Source organism: Filicampus tigris, chromosome 11 (genome assembly GCF_054856515.1).
Source record: "Filicampus tigris isolate MCC_2025a chromosome 11, RoL_Ftig_1.0, whole genome shotgun sequence".
Taxonomy (NCBI): Eukaryota; Metazoa; Chordata; class Actinopteri; order Syngnathiformes; family Syngnathidae; genus Filicampus; species Filicampus tigris.
In genome coordinates this window covers 20,685,460-20,708,678 of record NC_141227.1, presented here as the reverse complement: position 1 = coordinate 20,708,678, position 23,219 = coordinate 20,685,460, and the positions used below count along the sequence as shown (strand labels likewise).

The following is a 23,219-nucleotide window of genomic DNA, read 5'->3' as shown; positions in this document are numbered from 1 at the left end:
GTTGACCTCTACTTTAACACTGATTGAAACAAGAGTTCAGAACATTCACATAGCTATTCATTCGTTACATTCAAAATACAGTTTACGTCAAACGGGAAAAAAACAAACAGAATTACGCATTGTGTATTTAAAACAACTACAACTTTGCCTTGAAGTCTGCTAGCTTAATGCTAACACATAACGGTAAATGACCTAGACGGGCTAATGAATAGCATGTGGCAGTTACAATGCTCTAAGCAAAGGCTATTTTGACCAAAACCGGTGCAGCGACACATGTAAACATACAAATTTCACCGCCAATATATTCCTCTGCGAATAAAATTATTAATATTGAAGCACCTTAGCTAGTCACTTAAAGTATATTAAAATTCTTCTTCATTTGTCTTTACGACTATATTATACTCCCCCCGGTGGCCAGTTTGTGCACAACAGAAGGAGCCGAAATGACACGCAAACTCTAGAGTGCTCTTTTCCTTATTAAAATTCAGATTCCATTTTTTGGGGGGGGAATGGATTAATCAATTAAATGAAATGTCTTTTCCATTCATTACAATGGGCAACGCTGATTTGAGATACATACATTCATGAGAACATCACTGGAGTCAAAGTTACTCATCATAAAAAATCTGTTTATGGGGTGACAAGCAAACCACGATTGAAAACAGAACCTCCTTGTTAGTGATCATTATTTTACAGACGTAGTATCCCAAAGCGCAAAACAGTGCGGTGGAAGAAGCTGATGTTTTAGGTTTACTCGTAAGGACTTTTGAATGGATTTTTGCCCGTTCAAACAAGGATGTTTTTCTGACACAGCATTTCACTCTGCACTTTTGAACACTATGACAATAGTCACTGTCTCCAAAGGAAACCGCATCTCCTAACCTTCCACATTCAAGCGGAGGATAAAAAGTCATGGGGATTTTGTAAAGGCAGCAGACAGATGAGGGCGCAGAAACCAAAACCACATCAGACCGCAGAAATCCTACCAGCAACTCCAAGTCCGTGGTCTATACTTTTTCTGTTTGTCCACCTGGTACTTTTTGACTCTTTCAACACTACACTCCTTGCCATTGAATTTGCTTGACGCTCACGAGCCTTTTCTGCTTAACAAAGCACATCTGGAACAAGGCAAAGCAGAATGCAGAAATGTCTGTCTCTGGATATTATATCACCTTGATTTATGTCGAAGAGGAAATTAAAAAAAATGGTGTTCGTCACACAAACTCACACAAATATGTAGATGCACTGTCTGGTTGGTTAGATTTGGTATGCTGGCCTTCTCTGATGGTTTCTTTTTAAACTTCTTAAGTGGAACGTGCTTAAGAGGGTATTTTTTTCCCCCAGTTAAAAGTGTGCGTGATGTAACCTTGTCTGTTGCACCAGAGATCAAAGTGGCTCTTATGTGTGATGGATGACACAGTAGCTCCTTAGATGCCGGCCATCGAATTCATGTACCATAACAGAGTTCATCTGAAAAAAATTATGGCAAATGACTGACTCAATTTCTGGCTTGCTTGACTTGCCATTGATGTTTTTTTTTTTCTTCCTCCCGTTGAAGTGTGACAGATTTTGAGACAGTCAATTGTGATTTTCTTTCTTCACTTTTGCAGATGCGGATTCTTGACAAATTTCCCATTGAAGGAGGACAAAAGGACCCCAAAAAGAGGATAATCCCTTTTTTGCCAGGTGATGAATCAAGACAAATTTGACACATTTAGAGGGTACAGCAGAGGTCCTCGATGGGCTGACTCTGGTCTGAATCTGGGGCCAGACTCCATTCCAAGCTAAGTTAGCTGTTATTATAAAACAATTTTGACACCTATTACTAAAAAACAACAACAACTGACAAAGGGCTTTTAAAGGCAAAATAAATCCCATGTATTTTTTTACAGGTAACTATAAAATGCGTTGTGAGCAATGCTGACTCACTGCATGGCTCGAGTTGATCGTCAGTGGCTTTTTTACGTGGCGCTCACCATTCACACCTTCAACTGTGTCATCTTTTCTTCGTATTGCGACACACTTTCTACTACCGTGACACGCGCTCCGTTTAGGGTTGCATTCCAGTTGACAAAAATGACCATCTCTTGACGTCTCAGCCAATCCAATTCGTTATTCAGAACAGCTTTGTGAAAGGAACAAATGGGCGTCCGTAAGGGAGTCAAACGGTGAGAACAAACGTCCAAGGAAGCGAGCTCATTTTTTCAGTCCTTGCGAAATGAATGAACTGGTTATATTTAACATGGAGGTAATTTTCTATGAATAGAAAAGAAGGATGTACAGCCCATACTTTTTTTTTTTTTTTACGACTGCAGCTTATTGTACGCTAACACGGCCAGTCATGTCACATTGTTTTACTTTTATGATCATTCACTTCACCTAAGCCCGAGCGTTACATTGTGGGCCATGTATGCAGGAGGTTCGCGAGGCGAAATGGGTCTAATCTGATCAACGTATTTTGAGTCCAAGCAGAAGGGGAGCAATGAGGAGATCCTTTGTAAGACAAACTGGACTGCTGGAGTCTGGCGGATTCTATTTTAGGCTTCTGTAAGCCCATGTTGTCTGTTTTGTGCTCAAAATACTACTTTGCCAAGGAACTATGTTAAAGTGAGGAGGCGGAGCTTGGCGTATTGCTTGCTCTTGATGCGCATGCGTGATATTCTTGAGCGTCTGACCATGTTTTGATTGGCTAAATATTTTCAGCACACTTTATTTGTACAACCCTAACGCTAACCCTGTAGCAAACTAAAACAACAAAAACTCTCTTACTGGGTCAGCATTTAAAGCAAAAGTCAACCCAAACATATATTTTTTAAAGAATATGTTCTATGCAGGCCCACTAATTGAAACACAGCATTCTGATTATTGTGCTTGTGCAATATGAGTTAAGCCACAAAATCCACCCATTTTTAGCCATCTCCAGGGGCGGCCATTTTGTCACTTTTGCCGACTGAAAATGACATCACAGACCCTCAGGGGTCAGGTAACGACCAGTCATAGATCAGCTTCAGAAAACAAGTGAGCCCTGATTGGTCGTTATCTGAGCCCTGAGGGTCTGTGATGTCATCTTCGATCGGCAGAAGTGACAAAATGGCCGCCCCCTGACATGGCTAAAAACGGCTGGATTTTGCTGCTTAACTCATATTTCATATTAATCATATTGCCTTGCTTCAACTAGTGGGCCTGCAGAGAACATATTCTAGAAAAAAATATGTTTGAGTTGACTTCTACTTTAAGTATTCAAAGAACTTTATTGGCATATCGGCAAATTTCCACATGATAAACTGTTTTTCTTTATTAAAAAAAAAAAGTTTAGAGAAACCTTTGAAAAAAATAATCACTAAAAAGCTTCATCACAACTTTTATGTGCTATGATTGATTGTTTTTACGAACTACCAAAACTGACCGTGTCGTGTTGGCCTTGCAGGCAAGGTCCTGTTTCGCCGAAGCCACATCCGAGATGTAGCCGTCAAAAGACTGAAGCACTTGGACAACTACTGCAAAGTAAGACCAAGATTGCACGTCTCATCCTCAGACCTGTAATTGCCTTGTAACACATGTCCATAAATGTCATTTTATGGCCTGTAAATGCTATAAAATTTTATGTTCTAGGTCAGACAATGACTGACTCTTTAGTGTCACCGTTGGTCAGGGTGACGGGGACAAGTTATCTCTTTGAGTGCTTTATTCGCAGTGCATAAGTGGCGCAACTCTTTCAGGGCAGCCTTTCGGCATTTATCTTCCCGTCCCAGGCCTGGACAGGAAAGCGAGCGCTCTATCTGCACCGCTCATTTCCTGTGGCCAGTGTAAATAGGCAGCCTTTAAAGGAAGCCAAGGAAGTGGGGGCACACTCGCTCGGAGCAGAACGCATGAAGAAAGCACAAATGAATCAGCAAAATCAACACAACATGCAGTTACCTGACCCTCTCGTCATTGTTTAGTCAGGGAGGAAGTGCTGGACAGGTGTGGTGCCAAGCGTGTCACCGCTTTTCATTCAGAAATCTACAGCAACCAAAATATTACACACGTCAGGCACAATCTTAATGAGATCCAGCAAAATACTGCACCGCCTTTACTCAGACACGACTGCATTCGCACTCAGTAGAGGGAGCTAAACTGTGAAGTACTGTCCCACTCCAGTCCTGTAGGTGGCAGTATTGCACCTTCTCAATCTGCAATACATAAAAATGCTCTAGTTGTGTTCTACAGCAGTGGTCGCCAACTTTTTTGGCCCTGTAACTATTCCCCGCCTGGGTGGTGGGGTGGCTGGTGGTTGTGTGTGGGGGGGGGGGAAACCGTCGTATCTGTTTATTTTACTCATTTGCTAGCTTGTGCATTTAATATTACCGTTACGCGACTGAGACAACTTGACATGCGTTAAAGAGGAAATCTTTCTTTCTTTCATCTGCGCGGCCCACCGCGACCTGGTGGTTTCGGACCCCTGCTCTACATCATACTGTTTATGTTTGACTCAATTCATAAATTGATGTCTCTGTGGTTTTGACACAAATGACATTTTGGCATTGTAGAAATGTAATTATTGGCACCAAAACGAGATCCCACTGTGAAACTAAAATACAGTTAAAGGGGAAGTCATATATGTACATCATAAAATGTGGTTTTCAGTGCCTTCATATTTCCCCTTTCTAGACCACCTTATACAATGACACCGCTTCTTATTTTTTCCAGTCATCGTTTTTCCACTGTCAACTTCTTGGTTTTCCACATTCAATTGTCTTTTTTTTTTTTTCTCTTTGACCTAATACCAGTGCTCTGGCTCCATAAATGTCCTGCCCTAATGAAGTTTAGAGAACATCACAGACGGGCCCTTCTCAAGATGCCCTTTTAAATATGGTTTCTATAAAGCTTTGTTTATGGCTCCAGAGCAGCTGCCTGAGACAGATGATTGTTATTCTATATCATCCCTGTGGGCTTGACTCTGGGCTAAGAAACCTTCATCCTTCGCCTCCACACCCTCCACCCAGTGTTCTCATCTGACCAACTGTGCAGTCACAAATTCTTACTCACTGCTGGTCAAACGTACTTCGGAATACATGCAACCTTTTATTGTTAAATATGCGCCAAACAGAAGCTTTTCTGCCTCCTTCCCGCAGGCTCTGATGAAGCTCCCCACCCACATTTCCCAAAGCGAGGAGGTTCTGAAGTTCTTTGAGACTAAGTCAGAGGACCTCAACCCTCCCACTGAGTGAGTAACTATCACTGTGTGTGCTCCGTACACTGACTCATGAGCTCTCATCGTATGTGTGTGTTGGATCCAGATGAGTGACACGGGCTTTAATGAAAGTAGCGTCTGGCAGGGGACATCTGATCCCAGAACAAACGCAATTAGGATCAGCGGTGTCATGAAAATGTGGCAAAGTTCACATCTTGGAACGGTGTCATCATTTGTCACGCTCGCTTTGAAGTCGCAGTGTTGGATTGGTGCTAGATTACAATTGTTCAAGTTAGCATTCAAACTACGGCCTGGGGGCCTTTTGTGGACTGCGGTCCAATTCTTAGCGGCCGACAGTAAACCGTGAAAATCCAGAAATCATTGATTCCTCCTAAAATGGGTTTGTTATTATAGTAACTTTATATTTTGTTTCCACTTTTTTTATTTTTTTATTCAGTTACCGGTAGTTTTAATATGTTTTTAGAGCAGGTTTGTTAGTTTTTATTAGTTTTATTAATTTTTTGTTGTATTGTTGTTGGATAATTATACAGTTAGTATTAGTTATATAGTTAAAATTAGTTAGTTTTGTAAGTTTCAGTTAACTTTCGTAAATTTAAAAAACGTTTTTGTTATTATATTATTTCGATAACAGTGTTTTTTCTTGTAGTCGTAGTTACTTTGTCAGTTTTTGTTAAACATTTCTAACTATAATAACTTTTTTCAGCAGTTAAATTATTCAACACCAATAAACGACCGTATTCAGAAGTTAAATTATTCAACACATGCAAACCACCTTCACGTGAGGCTTATCAATGGGATTAGCTCGCATACTAGCCTCAATAACATAGCTCACTCCCAAGAATACATTTTATGAGATACAGGTGAGAAAGTGTTGCTAACTAATACAAGTACTACGCGTTAAAACAATTGTTTTATAGAGAGAATTTCTAGATATGCAAAGTCACAATTAAACTACTAACAACTAAAACAGTCACAAAATGGCCCTTTATAACTCCGCAGTAAATAATGGGAATTCAGTTAGTTTTCTGCAAAACTACTTGCCTTATCACCTCCTTTATTGTATATATATAAAATAAACCTTGACTGTCAAATATTTAAAAAAAACAATAACAACAATTGCTCGTTGGTTTGGTTTTAACATGCTGAAAATGTCAAAGTTGCCCTCACAGCCCTTTATAATTCTTTTTATAGGACAACGTTTGTACACCCTTTGTCAAAGTGATATTCTTATCCTTATATTTATGCATACAGTATGTAAGCTTTGTTTTAGGTAGTGCACAAGCGTGAATTTAAACTCCTCAGACCATGAATGTTGATGCTACAGTGTCCCGGCCCACTCAAGGGGAAAAACCTCTTGAATCATCGTTCCGTGTCCAGCGGGACTGCAGTCTCATGCATGTTAATCCCACTTCAAAGTAAGAGCCGGGAGACAGTCCAGCAGAGTTTAAACGTGGGGGGTCTCAAAAGTCACGCCAGCCAAACGCCGAGTAAAGTCAGAGAACAATTTTATGGGGCCTTAAGACCCTCTGCTTTAAAACAGCTAGTATGATATTCATACCGATACTGCGTATCAAACCTTTCATTAGCAACAAAATATTATTTGTTTTGAATGACAGTGTTGGCGTACTATTGATTTAACGATACAATATGTGTGGCATCGAAGTGGTTCTCTAAAAACTCATCGTCTCCTGCCATCTAGTGGCAAGCACTGGTACTAAAAGAATATTAAATGCTGTGTGGTCAAGCTGTCAATAGAGGGAGCCAAATAGCAAGCCTGAGCTCTGTGTGGTTCGTTGCAGAATCTGCATGAGCACAGAAATAGTACTACCACAGAAATACTGCTACTAGTACTACCACTATTACTACCAACAGTTTTACTACTACTACTAATGACAATGATAGTAATTATGATAGACAGTAATATTAATATGTGAATTCAGCTACAATCAGCTACATGCTGTAGAATACATTTCCTCAAAAAGGTAGTGGGATCTTTGCTGTCTTGAAATTAGCTGGTTTGTGATTTGCCATTTGAGCCTGATTCACTCTATATTATGCTTGTCACGTACAATCATAATTCCTTGGCCAACTTGTAGTCTTGACTGCTTTCCGCTGCATTTAATGACTGTTAGTAAATTACACTCCATCAGTCTCCATGGAGATGATTCTTTCCCCTCTGCATTTAAGCTTTCCGAATAATTTTAGGAACCATGCGCACATCCATCCAGACACTCCGGGACTCGCTCCAGCTCTGATGGAAGTATGCATAATTCCGCGAAACGCATGCAAACCGTATCTCCATTTCAAACAGCGTTTGCCTACTCAGTGGCGCTAATAATCGGCTCATCGCAGTTGGAGTTTTCGATGACTTTCTGCTTGTGTGTGTGAGGGCTGCCTGGCCGTACTTTACATCTGGACCCTTCGATCTGAGCATATGAGACCCCAGCGTGGATTCTATGCACTCGGCGTGCAAATATGAGAAGACCAGCGCCCACTATTTTAAATATTAGCATTAGTTCACCTAACTGAGCTTTCCGCGTCAATTGATGTCAACCCGAGCGCGCAAGGTTGGCTTTGTGCTTTGTTCATTTACTTGCAGTCATCCTAATCGGGGCTGATTGTATTCCCTGTGTTTATGAAGGGGAAAAAATGTTAGCCGTACACCTATTTCTTAATGTTTATACTGGCTCATGGGATTTTAGACCATCCCAGATGATTTGACTGCAGCACTGGACAATACCGCGGCTCGCTAAGGACGTAGCGTCTCCATGTACATCCGCAAGTCTGTATTAAACTTCCCCCAAGTGGCCAAGGTGCACACATTAGAAGGAGCAGCACAATGCCCGTTGAATTAGAGGAAAAATGTGGCAAAAACTGATCACTTCTTTACATTTTATTGAATTATATCATTATTTTTTTACTTTATGAAGTACAATATTATTGGGTGCTATTTTTTTTATTATAAAACACATAAAAAAAAAATAGTCATAAGCTTTGCTTTAGATGAGCCCGTTTATCTTAATGCTAACAAGCAATGCACAACACCATAGATAGGCAGTATAAAATATTAAGCAATGACAGTTTAAAAGAAGCAAACTGTTTTTGTCCCACGTCCTACTGCCGTGCACGTTGGTGTGCGGACCTTGGCCACCTGGGGGCAGCATAAGACAGATATACCTGCAGCGGATCCCTGTGGAGGATAGGGACAATACGCAAATAGCGAAAATCCGCAGATAATTGACGGTCCTTATAATTGCCTGCATTGTACACTGTATTTTATTTATCCTCTGCGAAGAACAACGTGCTTGCAGTGTGACAGGTTCGATTGCAGTTTCCGTGACCTCAAATGCCCCGAGATGTGCTGTCGACTTCACCACAGCACACTACACAAACTCCACCGCTAGCCTTTCTCTACGTTTCTTAGACAGTCTCTGATTGGAGTGCATGAAAGTATCCCTTTTTACAGACTCATGTTTCCCTTTACACTTAGCTTTCCCCACATGGGAGGTTATTAGTGGTTGCTGTTTGGTCAAACAGACATCGTTTACCCCTGCAAGTTCGCAGCGCCGCTGTCTTTGTTTGTGCATTTGTCTGGGGCTTTTCAACAATCAACTTGCCCTATTATGATGACTTCCTGCTCTCCGATGTCGAGCGGTCGAGCCGGAGCTGCCGATTCCTCCCGTTGAGGTTAATCCTGGGTCACCCTCGGTGTCTGTGTAATGTATACATCGCGCACAGCAGAGATATTCCACACATTCCATTTCTAGTCGGCCCACCAAACGTGACGCACGGGCTAGATTAGTTTTCCTAATACAAGTGCTGGATGGATGATTTAATAATGGATGTGGGCACTGAGCAAAGTCAGCCACTTATGCGGTAGCCAAAATCTTGAAAGTTTCTGTCTGTGTAATGTGGAGTTGTGACAGCAGTGGTGAACACAGGCAGTTGTTGGACACCAATTTCCTTATCATCTCATCTACCAACCTGTCTGTCTGTCTGTCTGTCTATCTATCTACCTATCTATCTATCTATCTATCTATCTATCTATCTATCTATCTATCTATCTATCTATCTATCTATCTATCTATCTATCTATCTATCTATCTACCTACCTACCTACCTACCTACCTACCTACCTACCTACTTACCCGTCTACCAATTTAGCCATCTAACCATCAATCTACCATCTACCCACTTATCTGTCACCCTACCAACTACCAACTGACTGACATACCAACCAACTGACCGACCAACCTACCTTCCCACCAATGTACTACATATCCATCAATCTCCCCATCTATCTACCCAGCTGTCTGTCTAACGATCTACTCATCAATCAACAAATGTAGCTACTCATGTATCTGCCTTTCTGCCTCATTCCCTCCTTCCCTCACTCCCTCCCTAATATACGTACGTACCTAGCAATGAGTAAATGTGCATTTAATGTCCGTGCTAAAAAAAAAAAAAAAAAAAACAAGGTTGGAGATTTTAATGGCATTCTGTTATAAAATCACACGCCAACAAAAACTGAGATAATCCTCGCGCAATATAATCCTATTACAATCCTCCCTTCATAAAGATGACAGCTTGACAGACTTGTTGATTTACGCGACTAAGTTGAACCAACAGTTGATTGACTGGTACTCCAAACAACCCCAACCTGAGATTAATCAACAACGCTTTGAGATGAAACTTTTTTTTATGTCTAATCTCCACGCGGCTAATGATTTGGCACGCTTCTGAGATCGAGTGTTGATTGCAACAACGTGCGGCGAGCCAGAGTTTGCATTCTTTGTCCTCCTCTCGGGAGGAATGTCCTCCCGGCTCCGTGCTAGAGATCGTTTGCTCGCTTCACGGGTCATCTACTTTACGTCCATCATTTCATGTTTTCACCTCTCATGCGTCATTTCCACTTCTCATCTTCCCGACGAGCCAGTGGAAACATTTTTATGTCACAAGCCAATTCAATATTTTGTTGCAGCCCTTTCTTAATATTAAAGAATGTCTTTTTAATGAAGCCGGACTGGGCCATTATCTAATGGTCGCCATTTGGAATGTCTCCTCGGGGATTAGTTCATGTGTCCAGAACCGGAGTGGGAGTCGGCCAAGAGTGACTTTATCTTAACTAACACATGAATCCAGTTCGTGTTTGGATGTTACTCACGCAATAAATATTGCTTGTATCGAACCAAGATAATTTCCGCCACCCTCTCGCGGACTTAAATCGGTTCATTATGTTTTGTATTGAAAGCTAACACATACTGTGCGGTTCAAATATAACCTGTTTTGACATTTGACAACGTTAAAAATACCCTAAATGTCATTCTTCCACCTTGAAATTCCCCGGCTTTTTCTAAAGTGACCCAAAATATAAAATGAAAATACAGTCGTCCCTCAATTTCTAATAGTTCACTCGCTGCACCACATTTTTTTTTATGGTGCTTAGTATATAATATAGCCTACCACCACTAGTTAGAACGAATATGAATCTCTTCTCAGGTGATTAGGAGAGATGGATTATTATTATTACCCACTGGTGTAGTTTCAATTGCTTTACTGAACTAATAGTAACAAAATTGAGTAAACACAAGCACATTCTTAGACGACCTTCCGATGGCCTCAACTGAGGCCATCACTGAACACCAGAGTAGCTCATGTTTCGCCGGTTAACAGCCTGCCAACGCTACGTTCCCATAAGATGATTTTCACGTCACACAACAGGTCGGACCGACCTTTTAAGTTCACACAGGTCACATCAACGTGAGGATGGCGACCCCGAGTTGATATTACCGTATAGGAACAAAGCTTTAAGATAAATACAAATAAAAAAATATGTATTTTGGTTGCTCCGTTGAAGGTCTATTGGAGCGTAACCCTCACGAAAAGAATAAAGATAAGGATCAGAAGTCATACAGAGTTAAGAGAGTGCCTTGTCACAGACACACACAATCAACACTTGAATAACACGTACCTGCAATGTATTCAATACATGTTCACTTTGATTAAGGACTAGTTATTCATTTATACTAATGTCAGACAGGCTATTTTGAAAAGATCTGTAATTCATAATTTAAAGGCAATTATATTTAGGATATTCTTGGCCTGCGTCAAAATTGACGCAGAACACACTAGGTGTGGATGGAGAATGAACCGTATGTAAGGGATTAAGCAAATATTTTTCTTTTCTGGAAAACCAGCGTAAATGAAACAGAGTTGAATGTTGTTCCAAGCATGCAAATTTTGGAGAAGCTCTCTCCAAACATGCCCTCATATCCATAACTGGCCACAGCATCAGTGCCGCTGCAGAGCGCCAGGTGTCAGTTCACATTAGCGTCAGTCCGCACTGTCTCTGCACGCCACCATGCTAACCCCAATGCGCGTCACGCTACGATCCATATTTACACGCACTCGTTCGAAAAATATAAGTGCACTTTAATGAAGTAGCATGAATTCACTCAGCAATCCTTCGATTCCTTGGGCTTCGAGTAGCTTCAAAATGTTTTTTTTTTTTTAGGTTGTGGGTTATGCTGTGAGTTAAGATGAATGAGAAAAATACTGAATTGGGTAAATATAGAATTTTTGTGGAACAATATCACTAAGATATATAGATTGCAGTGCTGCAGAGTACACGGAAACGGTTCTGCTCGTGATTCTTTGAAAATAGTTTAGCCAAATACACTGATACGTCAATATTCAAAAAGCCCAGATATCGTACGATTTGAGAAAAAACTGCGGGGGTAAAATGTACCTTAATAGTTTCACAAAAACATAAGACTTTAGCAGGCGACTGCTAACGTTAGCTTCTAGCGTTGCTTAGCTAGCACCAGTATGTGTTGCTTCCAATCAAAGTTAGTGTTTTATTGATTTCACATCCAGCACGTCTTTAGTGCTTAATTTTTAAGAGCATGTTTTACACAAACATTCTCAGTGTATTACAATAGTTACCTTTAAACACTTGTTAATGGCATGGCTGTTAAGATAGTAAAATGTTTACTTTAAACGTTGACAAAGGTTTTACGATGGCAACACTGTGACACCGGAAACGTTGACTTTATTTTTTAACCAAATGTTTCCTTTTAAAGCATCCTGAAATATATTGCGTTGAACTGTTAAGCTTCCAAACTGCTTAGCCTTTCGTAGTATGATTCTAATGACACCTTGTTGACTGTTGAGACCCTCCACACTCTGTGGTCTCCCCACCCCCCTCTGATATCGCGACAAGTTGTACATGCATTCCCAATGAGGGTTTGGTCCTCTGCGCTTGTGCCAACCGCGTTGGGACCGTCCCACAAATAGATTGAGACGTATTCACACACTGGATTAATCAAGCCGTGTATCGATGCTTGGTCTCGTTTTGAGAGCTCAAGCCCGAAAATGACCATGCCTCTCTTGTGTTGCTTTTTTTCCAGGGACTGCGGGGGCTCTGGCAGACGCAAATCGGGTAAGGATCTGTTTTTAGAAATTCAACCATTGTATTCCATCTTCTCAGATCTCACCGTTTACGGCTCTTACAAATATTATTTTACCATTTGTTTATTGTGGTATTTTTGGGGGCCACAAACCGAGCCCTTTTTTGAATACAGAACAAACGCGAGTAACTGATTGACCTACCCCCACCCCACCCCCAAAAGTTTATAGATGCCTACATCAATAGTGTAAACTGTAGATATACCGCAAACTATGATCTGAAAAAAATATTACCTGAGATTGCGGTTCATTGTTCGCAGTTTTCAGCTGTTCATTTTCCTCCCAGAGAACAGAAAGAAAAACACCTAAAAACAATAAGTACAGCTCTTTAAAGCACAAACATGTACACAGCAAAATACATGTGGCCAAGAATCTCCTTCAATTCCGCTAACAGCCCAGATTGAACTTGGCTCCACCCCCATATACAGAGATCCTAGTATTTGTGAGATGTATCACTTCAACATACTTCCTTGACACCAATTACTACTTATAATGTATTGCATCAAAACCTCCAGTTATATTTTTCCACAGGATGACACTTCCAATTGTACTCTGCAGCAAAAAATGTGTAAACAACACAAAACACAAGTAAATAAAGTAATAAATAACAGCAATAAAGCAAAAATGAAAAAAAAGAACATACAAAACAGAGGCTTAATTACTACTTTCCTGTCAGCTAGAGGTTTCGCACCATCTTGTGGCATTCCGATAAGAGCACCAAAAAACATGAATGGGCGCGTTTTACAGCCAATAGCTGAGGAGACGTTCCACAGAAACAAAAATGCGCAAAGGTAAATTTGTGAATAGCGAACTGTGACTAGTTGAGAGGTCACAATATAACTTGTCTAACTGCTTCCCTTTATTACAAAAACATTTTTGAACCGACTGACCCGTTATAAGAAAACGATGGGTGGGCGCTGGGTGGACCACCTGTTTGTGCCTCCATATTTTCTCTGCCAAAGCTGGCGGTTGGAGAGATGTGTGTGCGCGTGTGCGCATTGGAGTGGGTGTGTGAGAGGAGAGTGCAATGGAAGGAGAACGTGTGAGTGACTCAGCTGACCATAGCGATACGGGCGGAGGAGGCAGAAAATAAAAGTATGCAAAAGGCTTTGGCTAGCAGCTGCGCGAGTGTATTTGTGTCTGTTAGTTGTCACGTGCGCGTGCGTGTGTAGTCTAGCATAACCCGCGCACACTTTGCTAAATGACGTTTCTTTTAGCAATCATGCACATTTGCTCCGCTTGAACCGGACTTGCCACCGAAAGGAAAAAAAAAAACCCTCTTCTAACCTGAATTTATCATATGTTCCATGGCATTAGGCTTTATGCAACAAGGAATTCCAGCGCCATTGCAAAATGGAAACATTTCTGCACTGTGTGCGTCAAGTAACCTACATTCACTCTAAGCATCGAGGCGGCCCTGGAAAGTTCATCATATAGTCCTAATTAGCGTTTAATGATCTAAGATCTACATGTGTTTATGCGTTTACTGATCTGTAAACCCCGGCTGGACATTAGCGGTTAGCGCAGATGAAACGGTTGACCTCGCTCCTCCACCAGACTGCGGTGAAATTTTGTGCTGGAGCTTGCATCTTTGACGGTTTCCATAATTACACGGTGCCAGTATCCCGCTAGACTTTGCTGAGAATGCGAGCGCTTGGGAGTTTGCGGACTGGGATGTGTGTGTTTACCTGGCAAGCGCCAGACCACGAAACATTTGCGGTTAACACACCATCGATCTCGCTGAGATTAGAGAGAATAAGTGCTTTAAAATGGCACCCTGGCACTTGTCTCGTGTAATTCTGTTGTTTTGTCAACAAGAGTTTTACAGTCACCGCAGATGGCAACAAAGAATTATAATGGGACTTCTGAATTCTTAGGCTTTGCTCGATTTTAGTATCCTTTTCATCATGTCCGTGGCCATTTAAAAAAAAAAAGGTTGTTTAAAAGCATAACGTTTTTAATTAACTTTAGTTCTTGTCATCCTTCACTGCTTCACTTTTATGATTGCTAACTCATTCACTGCCAGACATTTTCAGACCCTCTTTTAGTCTAACGTTTGAAAAAATTTGAAAGAAAATATAAATTCCTCAGATTGAATGGCTGGACTGTGAAAAGACAAGTAAATCCGTCAGTGGCAGTGAATGAGTTAAAATACTAGTCCCGGGGCACGCAACCACAGTTACGTAAACATGGTTAGCTAATGTAATATATCTTAACGCGCCCACTTTGAAAGTGGTTTTAATGAATAAATGGTAACAAAATAAACACGTGACACTTAGCCAACCTGAGCTAACAGATGACTACATACACTTTCGTTTACTGACGCATGCGTCACTCACCAGGCCAGGCCCCGCCTTTTAAAGCCATACACATTGAAAATCACAGATACTACAGTGGAGAACGTGAGGATGCTATTGACAATCTATAGTGGTGTGTGTGTGTGTATGCATGTTACATCATCGCTTGTACTTCTACATTTAAATAATGCCCGTCATCTTTGATCTTTTTTTGTGAAAGCCTTTGCAATAAATGTAACGCTGATCAATCACAAGCTGCTTGTCACGGACAAACATGTCGATGTGCTTCCAAATTCCATTGCTACACGGTGATCTCATCCAAAAGGGACCCAATGCTGCCATCTGCTGGCCGTAGTTGCTGTTTTTTGAAAAAAAAAAAAAAATATATGTATATATATATTTTTTTACTTTGCCCACTTTAACAATGAGAGCAGACGTGCCCAATACAAAACCCCGCAATTAAAAAAATAAAACGTTTTATTACGGCAACGGATAATCGACAGAGTAATCAATTCTGCATATACCGTGTACGTGCATTTCTAATTTCATTTTTTTAATGAAAACTCATCTGACAGCTGTGAATTAAAAAGTATTTGGTCATCCATTTAAAGTCCACTTTCAATCGATACATTTTTACAAACATCCACTGTTATCCTGTCACTTTTGTGAACTATATCCGTGATCAGCTGCTTCCGATATTTCTGGAGCATTTGACACGTTTTGCTGGTATTATGAAAGTGAGAAGTCAGAAGACAGCACGAAATGAGTACGAGAAGCAAAAGCGCCGCAGCGCTCGGGGGTGTAGTGCATGTGAAAAGCAGATGGGGAGGAGGTTTACGTGGCAAGTGGAAACCATTTCAGTGTTGCGCCTGAACCTAAGGGAGTGTGTTTATGTGTGCAGCCTTGCTGTCTTTATTTGAGCTGCAGGCCTCCGGGGGCCTACGGGGCGTATGTGTGTGTGTGTGTGACTGGTTGCACCCCTGTCAGTGTTTACATGTGTACACGTGTGTGTGTGTGTTTGTGCTCTGTTTCGGGCAGGGGCAAAAAGGTTAACTGATGCAGGGGTGAAATGTTGGGTGGGTCAAGAGGTGTTTTGTGTTTGCAGATGGATACGACTCGAAGTTGGCACAGGAAATAGTTAAGGGCAAATGTGGGAGGACAACTGTGCACTGTTTCACCAGTCTCTTTCTCAATGAAAAGCCATTGAGTAGTGTGCATTTAAACAGATCAGCCCCCCCCCCCCTGCTTTTTCATTCACAATGATGAGATTCACAGAACAAGAACGACCCATTGTAGGGGTGAACGCAGGTTCAACTTGAGTGCATGCAACTTGAGTCATAAATGATGCCTTCCGTTTAAATTTACTGTACTCTTGCTGGATAAAAAAGATGGACAGCCGTCATAGTATAATGCAACCGACGAGGCTGAAGTTTTAGCAAATAAAACCAAAATTCTAAAGATCTAAATGTTTAATATGTAATCCGGCTAAGCGAGCTGGCCGTTATACACGGCAGCGCATCACTGGGAAATTATGGAGGAATTAGAAAAACTGAAGTTGAATTAATTCAATAGTAATAACTAGAGCTTCTCAATAAAAAAAAGCTTGACACGCACTTTTCGTATTGATACTTTATCAGCATAGTCCATAGCCCACTCGATACTTGTGAGAGTATTGAAATGTCGATACCGCGGAATCGATACACACGTCACTAATATACGGGGATTACTGTACCTCTAAAAGTGGAAAATAGCAGGTCGACTTCATCCTCCCAGTGCATGTTAAGTGCCCTTTTTACAAAACAACAACACTTGGGAAAAAAGCAGGAAAAAATTCTGGCTTTTGCAAAATGGTCTAAACCAGCGTTAATGTATTGTTCAATTTCTCCCCCACTTCCACTAAGTACTATAAGTAGCTCCATGGAGACTTCTATTAGAACTGGTTTTATTGAGAAAGTGTGAATGTTTTCTCTTTTTTTTTTTTTTTTATATCAAAGGCTTCACTACCGAATTACAGATTAATTGAACACAACAAAACTCTTTTTATAACATCGACTAACAAGCTTGCGAAGGTTGTCTGAACTCAAGAATTGTTCTTGGAAATGTCAATACTCGTCTGACCTTTCCCCCGGCGAGGGCCACATAGTGATGCAGTGACATGACTACATCTGCACAACATCGAACAGCAGTCCTGCGACCTTTGCTAATCTCGCTGCACATCTGCTGCTGATGAGCCAAACAAAGGTGCTGCCAAATTTGGCTCCTCGCGAGAAAATTGATGAATTACCGCGCGTGATTAGCGCAGTTTTCAGCAATTGTCATCTTTTTTTTGCGGCGCCGATGATGGGTGAGCATGCACGGGCGCTTTTTGGGGGGAGGGCTTTGGATGCCGTTTGGTCGTCTGGGAGTGCGAAAGCAGGAAGCGCGCGGATAAATCAGAGTGCGGCATAAACACAGCGAGAAGTTAATAGAGCCATCAGATGCAAGCCAAAAGTAAATACTTTTCTTTTCTAGGCCCATTAAACGAATACTCGCAAGCGCATGCAAATTTAATACGCAGTAGCAAGGTTGACGCGTTTGAAACAAGACCATTTAGGAGCAAAGTTGTTTTGCCTCAATTTCATTTCCTCCGCTTTGAGATATTAACTTTATTTTTTCAAGGCGCACTGAATTTCCGCATACTCAGCCAAGGTCTCTTATTTACTCTTTTGAACGTCATTTAACAACAGTTATGCTGAGAATATGTCTATTATTGTTGTGTTCTCTAATTGTGTACCTCATTCAGTTAATATTTAGCAGCGCTTGCAACTTTTTACACAAATTAGCACCTCAAAAATACGTTGCTCCCTAAGTATCACCATCATGGCATTTGTATGTCCCACTGTGAAAAGTCAAGAAATCATAAAAAGAAACTATACTTTCATTTTCTGACGCCCACATCACTCACCACGCCAGGCCCTGCCACACCCTTTAAAGCCCTACACACTCAAAGTCACAGATAATACCGTGTAGAACATGATGATGCTGACCTCACTTGGACAATAGTGATAATACCTCCACCTCAGGTGCGCATTTTCCTTTTTAATAATGCATAACCCATTTTTTTAATCTAATCCCGTCCGACATAATTAGTTGAGAAGAATGTAAAAATAATCGATTCTAAAAATATTCAACAGCTGCCGTTTTAGTGTGCATGAATGCATACCACTATAGATGCGAACCTACTTCATTTCAAATGAGTAATTACACAGGAAAGCCAACACATGCATGAATACGTTCGGAGTTTTACGAGCTGCAAAAAAAAAGTGTGGCACTTGCGTCCTCACTTAGCCGCCGTAATAAGTCATCGGCGACTGTAAAAACACTTATGTACTTCTAGGAAAATGGATGCTTTCGCCTGCGTCAACTGAATTATAACCGCCGTCGTATTATACTTGGAAGACGAGGAGACAATACCTTAAATAGAAGTAGTGTTTCTGTCTCCAGCGGCGTGGTTTCGGCAAACGTCCGACACGATACAACATTACCTTCGTAATGCCATGTCAGACTCTCCGCTGGGATCTGAAAGACGGATGGTGTTGACTTGACCGACAGAAACGATGAGGTTGTATGACAATTTTTAATCTGGAAAACTAAAACAAAACCAAACTGAAAAAAAAAAAAAAGTAAAGTATTGCTCTCTAGTGTGTTTCAGCACTGCCAGGTGATTTCTTTGGTGGAATGGCAGTTCAATCTAGCCCGTCTTCAACCGCTAAGCCTCATTTGGATTGACATGTTCGTATTTTTCATCCTCATGCTAAAACACACTTCCTCTTTCCAGGAACACTTTGTCACACTTGAAAAGTAAATGCTTCATTTGCTCCACCCCCCCCCCCCCCCTGTTTCCTAAGTCGAAATATTAGACTTTTGTTCTCAAACACTACTAAAGGATAAATGGATGTGAAATCACCATAGATGCATGTTGAAAAATACATTTAAAAATTGGTAGTGTGCATTATCGATACCAATGTTGTTAAAGTGAAGCCCGGCGTATTCATGAGTCGGCACTGCAAATTTTGGGGAAACTGGCGTGAAAAATGTGCTCTTTTGGCCAAAATAATAGAAATATTATTTGGGTGTCATCTTGTGGCATCTTGGTACCAAGGAACTACATTGTCATTTCAACAAAAGTAGTGGCTTTACCTTAAACCTTTTGAGGAGTTTTTATTAGTCCCAACAGGACTTGGTCCCTGTCCTGCACAAATTGCAGAGAAACACTGTTCTGTATTGGTATGACTTGCAGATATGCAGCACTTTGGACGAATGTAAAGAATTCTTCAAAAACAGGCATTAAGTGGTTTGATGCCACTCGAGGGCGGTTAATTGTCCAACTAAAAATACGGCAACGATAATCACATGTTGTGTCCTACATAGCTCGCGTTAGGAAAGTCATCTTAGCTTAATGCTGACAAACAATGCAAAAGGCCATAGACTGGCATAAGGGACGGATATTTGAACACAAACGCTAGAGAAACACACGCAGACAGACAATTGAATTTATGTTTTATGTACCATTTATCGATGAAACTCCAAATTCTGTCCTCTCTAACTCATTAATAATCCAACCGGAAATGCTTTCAGGTTGAGACATTTGATGACACCTTAATTCATGTAGCGGTATGGTATCCATGCCAATGACACTGGTCGTGTATTTACTTGTAATCCGATCAGGAACAAATCTGGCAGTATTTCACACCGTGTTATGAGTAGGCCTTTTGTTGCTGAGTGGGCAAATTTTAAAAGCACGTTAAAGTGGATGCACACTGGCGCCCTTGTTGTAAGGCCACCACATGAAAGCGCGGTCGGCAGCGACGTTTTGTTTATAGGTCGAACTGATTGGAGCGGTTGACTCTTGTTAGCCCTGCATTATTTCAGTCAACTACACCTATTTGCAAGACTTTTCACGATCAAGCCTTCGTTTCCTAGCCGCTGCGTCGCCCGCTATTGGCGGCAGTCGCGTCTCACGTTTCCGTGTGCCCTGGCAAATAAAATCCATCTGTGTGTGCCTCACAAGTGGGCATTCTGATACTCAGAGTGAACCCGGCGCCGGCCAAGAGACGAATGTGATCAAGTTATGAAAACAAGCGCAACCTAAGTCACCGCCGGTGTTGACATGGTTAACCCAGCGAGGTAGAGAAAGGAACATTTCCATTGGCTGCGCCGCACGCCGTAGGCCGAGGTCTAGTGTTTCACGGAGACGGAGGGCCATCCCTCTGAGTGCTGTTCCAGCCCCTTCATCTGGTTCTATTTAAGGCTTCTGGTGCCGACTCTTATGATTGGCGTACACAACCGCCCCCCCCCCCCCCGCCCTTCTTCCGAGTTCCAGCCCCGACTGAGCAGAAGGAGGCTTTTTAGCAGATGGTTTATTTTCCAAGGGAAGCCATTTCTTTCTGCTTCCCTCAACTGTCCTGTCCTTAACACTTCCATGACATCCGATTGGGACTCTCGTTCCAACTATGTTAATGTTTCTAGCCGCTTCCCCTGAGCCGCTTTCAGCATTGTCGCACGCTGCGGATGAAGTGCTTTCTGTCACGCGCAATGGATTCTCAACTTTTTTCTGCCTGAGCGTTCCCTTTTTTGGGATGATGATCTCCTTGTAGACTTTCCGCATCTCCGCTGCCCCTCATGTTGGGCTGGAGGGGGATGCACCTCTATGGCTAGACTCTCAGGAAGATGCACTGAGCCCTGTGAATATTGTGATTGGCTGAGCTCAAGTGACAAAGTGGCCTATGGCACAACGGGTGCCCAGCGGTCGTTCCAGGGGACCTATGGCTGGCAGCTGGCTGACAGCCTGTTTCTTCCCGTCAACTCCAGGTCTGGACGCCTCGGAGCCCATGGTCCTGGAACAGTATGTGGTGGTGGCCGGTTACGAGAAGCAGGAGCCGGCGGAAATCAGCCTCCAAGCGGGTGAGGTGGTCGACGTCATCGAGAAGAGCGAGAGCGGTGAGTGATCAAAACAAAGGCGCAACGTTAGCATGCTCGGCAAGAATCAAAGGTCCTCACCGCGCACGTCTTTCCACCGCGTCCTCAAACATTCCACTCTTCCGCACTCCCCAACACTCTCACCTCCTCTGTCCCACATCCACCCTGTTTTAGCTCCCATCTGGAGGCTCATTCTGGCCCGCAGTCAGCCCTGTTTTTGTCCCACTGTTGGTTCAGGCGAGAGGCCAGCATTCCGCCTCCGGCAAGAGAAATCTCTCCCAGACTTGTATTAATTATTCCGCCGCACTTTAATGGAAAGCCAGGAAGACATGCCTGATTTACAAATGCCAGCTGCAAAGAGTCCTTAGTCAGCTGTTTAACCCTTGGAAAATATTAATGGACAGGCCCGAGAGTTTTTTTTTGGTTTTTTGATACCATCACAAATGTCCAGGATGACTGCCGGAACCGACATATTTAGTGCGTCAGGGCAAAGATGGGAAAATGCACGAAATGGTTTACAGCAAATTGAATTCAATCAGACAATAAGACTTTAAAGGCAGGAGAATTAAAAAAAAATGTAGTCAAGTGGTGGTTATTTGTAATGAACACCAGGAGTACGGAACCATATGTTTTGGGTAAAAACTCTCAATTACAACTAAAGCGTCTTTAAAGCGCAAATGGCAAGATGAGCCAGGGAGGTTTAGGCCCACAAGGGTTTGACGCGGAGCTTTAATGGTGTGCTGAGACAGTTAAACTGTAATGGGACTCATGTGTTCTTCAGAGACATGCCACGGAAAGAGCGATGGAGGAGGAAAACAGTGACCGGGAAGGGAATGGGACTTGGGTTTCACGATGGCTGCGAGTGAAGCCTCGCGCCGCACTGGCCTTAAGCGAGGAGAACGTGGCATGGGATCGCTTTGAAGTGTCACGTGCGGCGGCTTGGGGTTCACGTATTTGTTTTCACTCGCTGCTCCGGTAGGATCTAAGCCCAATGGGGAGCCTCGGCGAGACGTATACACCAACACCTACAAGTCCTTTTATCCAGGGCCTCGGAGGAAGTCAAATTCCACGCCTTTCAGCTGACCGCTGTGTGTCAATGATCCATGGAGAATGTGATGGACTACTTACTGTACTTACTCTTGTTATGATTCCCCAACTTTTTTAGATTTGTTCATCCGTTTTGTGGCACTTATCCTGTTCAGGTTCACGGTACGGCTATTGCAGCTGACTTTGGGCGAGAGGCGAGGTACTTCCTGGAATGGTCGCCAGTGTCCATTAAGAACCATTCACACCTATAAGCAATTTGGAGTCTTTAATTAAACTTTCATTTATTGGAATGCGGTAGGAAAAGGAAGTACCTTGAAAAAAAAAACAAAAAAAAACAACGCAAACAAAACCCACAATCTTTGATTGTGGGGCAGATGCTCCAAAAAGCTCCGCTGTGCGTTTCCATATTATTTCATTGGTCGGACATGTTCGGCAAGCACTCAGGTTCATGCCGTGGGTCTACGTTTTATTTACAGCAGGTGAAATATCGACAGCTCCTGCAATGGAAGAAGGCTCACGCCGCTCCATTGTGCTGGGTGACATCACTCCACTTGGCTTTGCCAAAACTAACACAAGCACGTGGCTGAGAGGAATTTAGAGCTCATTTAATTTAGCATCGATTCCCCAAAGCAGGATAAGTCAAAAAGGGGGAAAAAAAAAAAAAAGGGTAATGTGTTCTGACATATTGATCTCTTAATTGCAGATGCAGGCCAAGAATCTGCTGATCTGTAGACATTTGCAGTGTTTTTGGATGCATCCAGGACAATTTTGGTCTTGACGTTGTTGGTGTCAGCTGTTGAGTTCACCCTGCTGTTTATTCTCCTGTTGCTGACTGGGTGTTCACACGTCACTCACCTTGGATTAAATAATATATGTCATTGGAGAGGCGGGGAATCTAGGTCAGAGCTGTACTGGAGCCCAGTTTTCCCCACTTCTCCAGCCAAAGCGCTATTTTCCGCTGAAGTGGCTCGACGCTACAGTTTGGACGCCATAGCCCTTGTTTCAGTGTGGAAGATGGAGATGAATCCGATTGTGGAGTGATGTGGTGGGACTGCCCATATGTTTGGGGGCGGGAGGGTGCCTCATTCAAAAGACAACTTTCCACCCCAGATGGGACTTGAACCCACAATCCCTGGCTTAGGAGGCCAGTGCCTTATCCATTAGGCCACTGGGGCTCCATGTAATCCTATTTTGATAAATAGTCATACAAAATCCTAACCCTGTAAATCAAGGCTTATAACCCCCCTTTAAAAACA

At 42.3% G+C, this 23,219-nt stretch overlaps 1 protein-coding gene and 1 non-coding gene across 5 annotated transcripts in view; one reads left to right on the top strand and one right to left on the bottom strand.

The window, feature by feature from the left end:
• The window catches only part of LOC147140091 (SH3 and PX domain-containing protein 2A-like), a 50,398-nt gene that overhangs the window by 6,997 nt on the left and 20,182 nt on the right, over positions 1–23,219 (top strand). For 2 of the 4 annotated variants that reach the window (XM_086045519.1, XM_086045520.1), the window contains 5 exons: positions 1,611–1,686; positions 3,428–3,504; positions 5,115–5,206; positions 12,604–12,635; positions 20,809–20,937. In XM_086045519.1, coding sequence (XP_085901645.1) covers positions 1,611–1,686; positions 3,428–3,504; positions 5,115–5,206; positions 12,604–12,635; positions 20,809–20,937 — 406 coding nt within the window. Of the gene's footprint in view, positions 1–1,610; positions 1,687–2,412; positions 2,548–3,427; positions 3,505–5,114; positions 5,207–12,603; positions 12,636–20,808; positions 20,938–23,219 lie in introns of those variants that run through there. The other 2 variants (XM_086045523.1, XM_086045521.1) reach the window with 2 other exon arrangements.
• Positions 23,066–23,138, bottom strand: trnar-ccu (transfer RNA arginine (anticodon CCU)). Its single transcript has one exon. It is a non-coding gene; the product is annotated as a tRNA-Arg (tRNA).